The sequence below is a fragment of the Manis javanica genome, chromosome 10, assembly GCF_040802235.1.
Source record: "Manis javanica isolate MJ-LG chromosome 10, MJ_LKY, whole genome shotgun sequence".
Classification (NCBI taxonomy): Eukaryota; Metazoa; Chordata; class Mammalia; order Pholidota; family Manidae; genus Manis; species Manis javanica.
In genome coordinates, this window is record NC_133165.1 from 107,847,607 (window position 1) to 107,856,153 (window position 8,547).

General features: G+C 53.9%; 1 protein-coding gene across 1 annotated transcript; it reads left to right on the plus strand.

Moving 5' to 3' along the window:
• Positions 1 to 804: 804 nt before the first annotated feature.
• HMOX1 (heme oxygenase 1) lies at positions 805 to 6,866 on the plus strand. The gene is made up of 5 exons (XM_037007055.2): positions 805 to 968; positions 2,108 to 2,228; positions 4,252 to 4,743; positions 5,157 to 5,256; positions 6,309 to 6,866. Exons 2-5 carry the CDS (start codon positions 2,109 to 2,111, stop codon positions 6,437 to 6,439), a joined length of 843 nt encoding a protein of 280 aa, XP_036862950.2. The 5' UTR covers positions 805 to 968; position 2,108; the 3' UTR covers positions 6,440 to 6,866.
• Positions 6,867 to 8,547: the final 1,681 nt, after the last annotated feature.

Sequence of the window (8,547 nt, forward strand, 5' to 3'; positions counted from 1 at the left end):
TAGTCCGTTTCTTTCATCATCTGGGCTCACCCAGTGACCTACTTCCCTCCCCTCCTCAAGCGATCGATCTCATGCACAGTTCATTCAACAGCTGGTCAAAAAGGGCCCACTCTGTTTGAGGCCGGCCCTGGCACTGAGGGTAGAGATGAATCAGACCTGCAAGCCCTGGAAGAGTGCCCTCTGCATGCAAGCAGGCACAGAGTTTTGTATGAGAAGAGAGGCTGGAGAAGGCAGATGGAGACTTGGACTCGCTCGGGTTTGGGTCCCAGTTTCCTGCTTTATGTGTGTGACTTTGAGCACACCCTTCATTCCCCTGAGCCTCAGTTTCCCCGTCTGTACAATGGTACTGCAGTACCCTACAGGATCCTTGCAGGGATGAACAATAAAAACAGTACAGTCTCTAGCACTTAGTAGGTAATTAGAAAAAAAACAGGCTCTAAAATGTACATTTAAAGGACTTGTGAGGAGGCAGGCTGTCAGGCTGAGGGTTCAGGAGGAGGTGACATTCAGGGACCAGGCTCCCAGCGCTGGGGACGAGGCCGCAGGCAGGGTCTGGGGTTGGTAGTTCGCTGGCGTGGCCCACCAGCCTCCTGCTCTGAGAAACCGCCGAGCAGCCGGCGTACTCAAACCCACCGCGCCTCTGGAAGGGGCAAAATCACGCAGCTGCTTAGATTTCCAGAAGTTTTTTTTTCCTTTGAAAGACTTTGTTTTCCAGGGGTCATATGACCGCTCCTTCCCCCGCCCCCGCCCCCGCGGGCTGCGCGGGCGGGGCGCGGGTGTTGCAACGTCGCGCCGGGGAGTGAGGATCAGCTGCGGGCGGCCACGTGACCCGGCCCGGGGATAAATGGACTGAGCGGCCCGGCTCGACAGCCGCTCTCCCGCAGTCTCGTGGTTCCCCAAGACTGGCAGCCCGCGCCGGAGCCCGCACCGCCAGCCGCCAGCCGCACGGAGCGCCCGCAACCCGACAGGCAAGCACGGGGCGCGGGGGCGCGGGGCGCGGGGCGCTCGGGGCGGCCTGCCTTCCGGCCGGGCTCTCCCGGGACCGGGCCGGGAAGCGGCAGCGCGGGACGGCCAGTCCCTCGGTCTTTGGGACATAAGGAGCTGGGTCCCAGCACTGTCTGGTGGTACAGAGGGCTGAGGGGTGACTTCCATGCATGGCTCCCTGGCACCGAGTGGGTGACCACATGGGAAGACCGCGGTGGTATCTGACTTTTTTTGGGGGGCGCATTGGACTTTTGAGTGTGCTGGGAGGCGCTCTCTGCTTAATCGAGGATCCATGCGGCTGCCCTAGCCTGGGTCAGAGAGCCTGGGTCTCCCACCAGAGCCCCCTCTTATCCGTGTCCACCTCTCACTAGCTGTGGAGCACCTGAGCAGGACATCAGGGTTGCTGTGCTGTCCCATTTTACAGATGAGGGAGGCAGCAAGCCAAGGTCCCCGGTCAGGCCGGTGTCAGAACTGGGGTCTGAACTTTGGTCTGTCCACCTCCAAGTCTGGCTCCTTCCCTTCTCCCAACTTGATCAGCATGTACAGGGCAGGGGCGTGATATTTCTGGAAGGCTTGCTGGGGAGAAAGGAGAAACCACAATTCTGTGGGAGGTAAATATGAACGGTAAGGCAGAAATACTCCCAGAAGGGACTTAGCGAGTAAAAGAGTTTGGTGGGCTTCTTAACCTGAACAGTTTTATGATGAGCAGAACGTTATGAGGGGTTGTGAGAGGTGCGTCTGAAACGTCAACAAAATGTGTGAATTAAACCTGGGGTGTAAAAGCCAATCAGAGCAGTTCTGATGTTGAGTATGAAGTTTCACACTGCCCACAGCTGCTGCTTCCAGGGTGCTCCCATCTCCCCTCCACTGAGAATAACTGGTACCAGGATCTCCCCACTTGTTTTTACACCTGAAGAGTGCTGATGGGGTCGCATCTTAAAGCTTGGGAACGTGGCCTGTGTATTAGATGGGAGGTGGGACTTAGTGTCTGGAGAGGAGCCTGACAAAGGGAAATCCCTTGAGGGCCTGCAGACAGGTGGATGGCCCCCTCCGAAGCTAGGTGTTGAGATGACTCCTGCTCAAAGCCACCCTTTTGCTCACCGTTCCTCTCTTCCTTCTGCAGCATGACCCCGGATTTGTCAGAGGCCCTGAAGGAGGCCACCAAAGAGGTGCACACCCAGGCAGAGAATGCCGAGTTCATGAGGAACTTTCAGAAGGGCCAGATCACCCGAAAAGGCTTTAAGGTATGTGGACCAGCCCTGGCGGGGGACTGGAATGCCTGCCCAAGGCTGCAGGACAGTGCTTTAAATGGGGACTGGGACCAGGGATGCTGAGAGCAGATGGGCATGTCCAGGGGAATTATTACAGATGATGGCATTGAGGATCATAGAGGGTAGGTGACTTACCCATGGTCACCCAGCAAATCCAGAGCCTGCTATTTAGTGTTGTGGAGGGTCTGGGGCAGTAGCACCATCTACTGAGCATCTGTGCCCTGATTGGCATTTTACACATTTGATTTGTAGTCTGTACTTGAGCCCTGATGGGGAAGATGAGGAAGGGAGGGTTCAGAGAGGTTAAGTAACTAATAGAAGGTCACACAGTCAGTAAGTCAATGGGAAAGGCTGGTGTCATTTCAGAGCTTGTCCTTCTGACCTAACTTTAATTGGCCTCTGAAGGCAGGGGTAGCAGGGGTTCGAGCTGTAACTGACCCATTTCCTAACAGTATGTTTGTGGGCATCTTGTCTGACTTCCTTAAGACACCCTTTCCTCATCTGTGAGGTGTTTGATAGGGTTTTCTTAAGCACCCACTTTGTAGGCACTCATTGTGTTATTTCCAAGTACAGTTGTGAAACTCAATGTAGACGAAAGGAAAACATTTGATAAAAACAGAGAAGTGCTGGGTGTTAAGGAGTTTGAGGAAAGACACGTTCAGGTTGAATGGAGGGTGTTGGAGTTGGGGGAGCCGTATCTCACTGCTCCTGACACCTCTTTCTTTGAAATCTGGACCCTCCCCCACTTCTAGCCTAAATGATGCTTCCCTGAGCTGTAATAGCTTAGTTCCTGGGGCTGGGGCCCTTGGCTGTGTCCTGTGGGTGCTGGGTATAGCCTTTGTTCCCTCTTCTGCGTCCTCCGCCCTCCTTCAAAAAGGTGACGTCCACCCAGTTGCTATCATGTGGCTGGACGCAGCAGGAGCAGGGAGATGACTGCTGGGAAATCCCATCCCCAGCCACCAAGATTCTGGATCTTGCCTCTAAGCCACTGAGGTCAAGGTGGGCACAAAGATCCACGAGAGAACCCAGTGCTCACTGGGGTTATGCAGATGGAGGTGGCATTTATCACTGTGGGCTCTGATTGAGTGTCCAGTGCTTCACCTGTGTCGTCATGCTTGGCCCTCACATCAGCTTCCTTTAGTACGTGGTCAGATTGTCCCCTTTTGCAGGGGAGAGAATGAAGGCTTCCTTGCATTAAGTCACTCAGACCTCAGATTGTTCAGAGAGGGTGAGTGGCTTACTCACAGTCACACAGCTGAGGACTGGCTAAGCCAAGGTTAGAACCAGGTCAGCTATTTTATACCACGCTGCCTGGCTCTGCCCTTTTGAGAAATATATAAGTGCTGGTAGGAAGGTTTATGGTTCAGAAGTAACTTAGAAATCATCTGAACTTTGCCCTCCTTCCAGCTCGAACTGGAGTATTAGTGTGTAAAGGGAGCTCCCCAAGCCACGGTGTACTGGGCCTGTCCCCCAAGTATAGGATGCAGAGATGATGGTGTTCAGAGGGGGCCCCTGGCAAGGAGAATCAGGCCCTGCAGATGGTCACTCCCAGGTCAAAGGCCAGAGGTACCAGTATCTCCTGCACATTCCTTCAGGGGCCCCCTTGCTCCTGAGCCAGGACTGCCGCTCAGCAGTGCCAGGCCTGGCTCCAGTTTCATTTCTTACTGGCTGTGTGACCTCAACAACCCACACCCTCTCTCAGCCTGTTTCCTTTTCTGTAAGATGGGGATAGCAACTCCTTTAGATTTTTATAATGATGAAGTTAGGACATGTGTTTTATCCAGTGAGACAAAAGGGTTTTAGGTTCAGAAGTGCATTATCAGATTTTTCTTACGTGGCACTCCCTCTGGCTACCCTGTGCAGGGCACTGGGGGACGGCAGGGGGTAGGATATCAGCCCAGGGAGGTAAAGAGGGTCTCACCAAGGTGGTGGTGACGGGGCTGGATGGGGGTTCTCCTACTCGGCTGTCTGTCTGACCCACTGGCTCTGGTTCCAGCTGGTGATGGCCTCCCTCTACCACATCTACGTGGCCCTGGAGGAGGAGATCGAGCGCAACAAGGAGAACCCGGTCTATGCCCCCCTCTACTTCCCCGAGGAGCTGCACCGCAGGGCCGTCCTGGAGCAGGACATGGCCTTCTGGTACGGGCCCCGCTGGCAGCAGACCATCCCCTACACGCAGGCCACGAGGCGCTATGTGCAGCGACTCCAAGAGGTGGGGCGCATGCAGCCCGAGCTGCTGGTGGCGCACGCCTACACCCGCTACCTCGGTGACCTGTCTGGGGGCCAGGTCCTCAAGAAGATTGCTCAGAAGGCCCTAGACCTGCCCAGCTCTGGTGAGGGTGTGGCCTTCTTCACCTTCCCCAACATTGCCAGTGCCACCAAGTTCAAGCAGCTCTACCGCGCCCGCATGAACTCCCTGGAGATGACCCCCGAGGTCAGGCAGCGGGTAATTGAAGAGGCCAAGACGGCGTTCCTGCTCAACATTCAGGTGAGGGTTTGCCACTCAGGGTGGGTGCATCTCCCCAGGGTACTTCCAAGGGGCTTTTCTCTTACAGTTGGGGAGCAGGCTACGGATCCTGGTTAAAACCACGTTCCAGTTCTGCCACTTACTGGCTGGGAGATCTGGGGCACATCCCTTAGTGACTGTACCTCAGTTTCTCCATCTGTAAAATGGGGATATGCTCCTGCCTACCTTTTAGAGTTGTGAGGGTTGAATTTCTACCAGTAAAGTCCTGATTAGCAGGGCCTGGCACAGGGCCAGCACCTAAGGTCAGCTACGGCTCCTCCAGGCGGGAGGGCCCCTGTTGCCGCACTCTGACGACGTCATGTCAAAACTTAAACGAGCCTCAGCCGGGGCCTGTGCCTTCTCTCACTGACACTGCTTGTTCCTCTGTCCTTCAGCTGTTTGAGGAGGTGCAGGAGCTGCTGACTCACGACGCCGAGGACCAGACTCCCTCACAGGCCCCAGGGCTTCGCCAGCGGGCCGCCAGCAGGACGCAAGGTGAGGCTCTCCGGCGGGCTCCACTGGAGGACCATGTGGCCCAGCTATCTGTCTCCAGTGTCACTGGACTCTTGTGTCTCTCGAATGTCTTAAATGACAAGGAGGATGTAGAGTGCTGGCGAAAGGGAGGAGGAGCCAGCCTTTTTGTGTGTGACCTCTCCACACCTCACCAGCTCTAAAACCAAGGGTGGTGGACGTGGTGCTCACTGGCTCAGAGGGGAAGATTTGCACACAAAGCGTCCTCAGAAGTCATGGGAAAAGCCCACCCTCCCTTCCCCCCGTCTTAATGCGGGTTCCTTTTTAGTTCCTGAGTAGAGACCCCCTGACATGGAGCGGGGAGTCCAAGACTGCTTCTAGCTATTGACCCTGCCTATGGGATGCTAGGAAGATATGTGGCCTTTGGGTCTTGTTGCATGTGCATCCCTCCATGTGGGCCTTAGAGCTATAAGGGCTGTGGCTATGCAGAGAGAATATCTAGGAAACTTCCAGAAGGACCAAAGTGCTCCACAAAATGTACCCTCATGGAGCCTGACACCCATGGGTGGGAGTGTGGCTTTGGGAGTGGGAGAGAGCGGAGAGGCCACCTGCCTGTCAGGTTACTTTGGCCTTTGCTCCTAGAGCCACCTTAACCCCTAACCCACCTGTGGCTTTCCCACTTGTGCCCAGACCACATGGACCCCTCCTGGCAGGACTGTGCCTGGGAATGTTGGAACATGGCCAGTCCTGATAGGATAGCCACCTGGTAGTGAGGGGTCTTCACCCTAATGCAGCTCTTGTCAAAGTGTGGTCTCCTGGAGCGTCCCTGGGGGCATGCCGAGCAATGTGGGCTTGCCGAAAGTGGAGGAATGGACAGCTTGGAGAAGCAGTAAGCTCCCTGTCTTTGAAAGTATTCAGACAGCAGCCAGAGGGCTACCTGCCTGTGCTCTGACAGTATCCCAGCATTGAGTGGGAACAGTCTTAGAGAGGCTGGGGCCCTGTGCTGTGTTTTCCTGTGACATCAGATACCCACCTCTGTCCACCTGTTGTTGCCATTGCTCCCCTTTCTTTTTCAGACTCTGCTCCCACAGAGACTCCCAGAGGGAAGGCGCAGCTCAGCATCCTGCCCCAGGCTCCGCTCCTCCGATGGGTCCTTACACTCAGCTTTCTGGTGGCAACGGTTGCTGTGGGGCTTTATGCCATGTGAATGCAAGCGTGCTGGCTCGTGGGGGCCGTGAACTCTGTCCGAAGGAGCCCTCTTTCCGGAAAGGGAAAATCTCCTGGCTGCTTTCCTTACTTACGTTGGGCATGGAAGGTTGTCAGGGCCCCCTGCCCTCTACCTGTGTCCCTCTCTGGAAAGAAAGGTTTTTGTGGCATCTTCCCCAAACGCACATCAGCCCATGACCTGAACTTCAAAGCAGGGCGAGGATACCTGCCTGGCCCCTAAACATCCTGCGTTCCTGCAGCAGAGCCTGGGAGACATGTCCAGGAGCAGCAGCTCTCCTGCACCTCAGCTGCCCTGGGTTCATGGTCTCCGTGTTGACATGACTGCCTTCCCTGTGGGCCATGGCAATTTTTATGTGACTGTGCAAAGATGTTGTGTCTTTGGTCTGTCTTGTTTTTGTTAGAGCCACTCTCTGACCCTGGCTCAGCTTGAACTGTTTTTATAGCAGGGTTGGGGGAAGTTTTGGGGGGAGGGGGAGGGAGGGAGGGAGGTGTTTAACAGCACTGTGGCCTTGGTTGCTAACTTCGTGTGAAATAATAAACTGTATTGCCTGATAGTAACTCACAGTGTTTTCTCGGGCTCACCACCCTGGGGGAGGTGACCTTTATCAGCTGTTATCTGAATCCCTGGTGGGGAGAAGGGGTGATGATTTTGGACGTTGTGCTCTGGTGTGAGAATGTGGGGGGTGAGCTTTAAGCAGTCGGTGGGCACATCTTTGTGTTGAACCCTGTTTAAAGCAAGATGGCTTTTCCGAGGCTGAAACGAGCAGACCCTGAGAGGGAATTTATGGATTTGGTACAGTGAATCTCAGCCTGGAGTGCGACCTAGGTCCAAATCCCTGCTGCTCAGCGTTGAGGCTCTGCCTCTGGGGTTAGGTACTAACTGGTCTGGGGCTCAGTTACTAACTGGTCTGGGGCTCAGTTCTGTCACCTTTTAAATGAATACACTGAGACCTACCACCTGCCTGTCCTGAGAAGCAAGCCAGATGCATGTAAAATGCCAACATCATACAACAATAGCTCCTGTTATGAAATGAGGAACATAAGTGTTTTGTGGGATTTTCGCTCTGTGAGTTTTGTGCTGTAAGTCACCACCTACATCATCTCACAGAATTCTCATAGCAACCCTGTGAGGGGTGTTACCAGGGGTCAGGAAGGATTTAAACCAGGTCTGTCCAGCTCTTAGAACCCAAGCAAGCCTCTTCCACTGTCCTAAATCATGAAAGCCATTGAAATATTACATATGCAGCCTTCCCACCTGGCTAGTGGAAACCCCTCACTGAAGGAGTAGTGGGAGAGCAGGGCACAAAGAATTTCCTTATACCACTAGTATGGGGGGCCCTGGGAGTCCGGAGACCTGTGTCTCCAGTCCTGGCTTCGTCACTAAGTATGGAACCTCAGACAAGTCACTTCAAGTCTCATTTTGTTTGCTGGCAAAATGAGAACAATACGCCTGCCTCCCGCAGCTGGTGGAGAGGCCAGTGGTGTCCAAACTCCATCCGTGGAAGCAGCATCAGAATTACCTGGGAACCTGGGCCCCACCGAGAGGTTCTGATTCTGGGGCCCCGGGACAGGACTCTAGATTCCCGTTGATGAAAAGCTCCCTGGGAAATTCCAAAGTGCAACCAGAGCTACTTTTGGTGAGTTACGTAGGCATTCAATAGCAGCTATAGCTTTTCCCACGCTGGGCCGTTCCATTTTCTGCGAATGGAGCGTGGACCCTCATTGTAGTGACGAAGGAAGGAAGGCAGAGAGAAACCATCTTGAATTCTACCGGTCGGAAAATGGCTGAATAATTCATTTTCTCTTCATACTATGGATAATTAAGCGGCTGTTAAATCAGAATGAATTAAACCTATTCCCCACTCTGACTTCCATGAAGTATTGAGAAAAGCCAGATTCACTTGACATTATTTCTATATACTGTGAAAACACACATCTTTTAAAAAACACTTCCATAAATACATATTTGTGTGACTGTGGCAGAGGGGGAAAAAATAGTTCTTTGCGGTTGTTCATACTGGGGACGAGGGGATGGGAAAGAAGGGGAGACTATGCATCCCTTGTTACTGCTTGAGAATGCGTCGAGTT

Coding starts and splice junctions, on each gene's coding strand:
- HMOX1 (XM_037007055.2), top strand. CDS start 2,109: ATGACCCCGGATTTGTCAGAGGCCCTGAAGGAGGCCACCAAAGAGGTG. Junction 2,229..4,251: donor TCACCCGAAAAGGCTTTAAG/GTATGTGGACCA, acceptor CTCTGGTTCCAG/CTGGTGATGGCCTCCCTCTA. Junction 5,257..6,308: donor GGCCGCCAGCAGGACGCAAG/GTGAGGCTCTCC, acceptor TTTCTTTTTCAG/ACTCTGCTCCCACAGAGACT.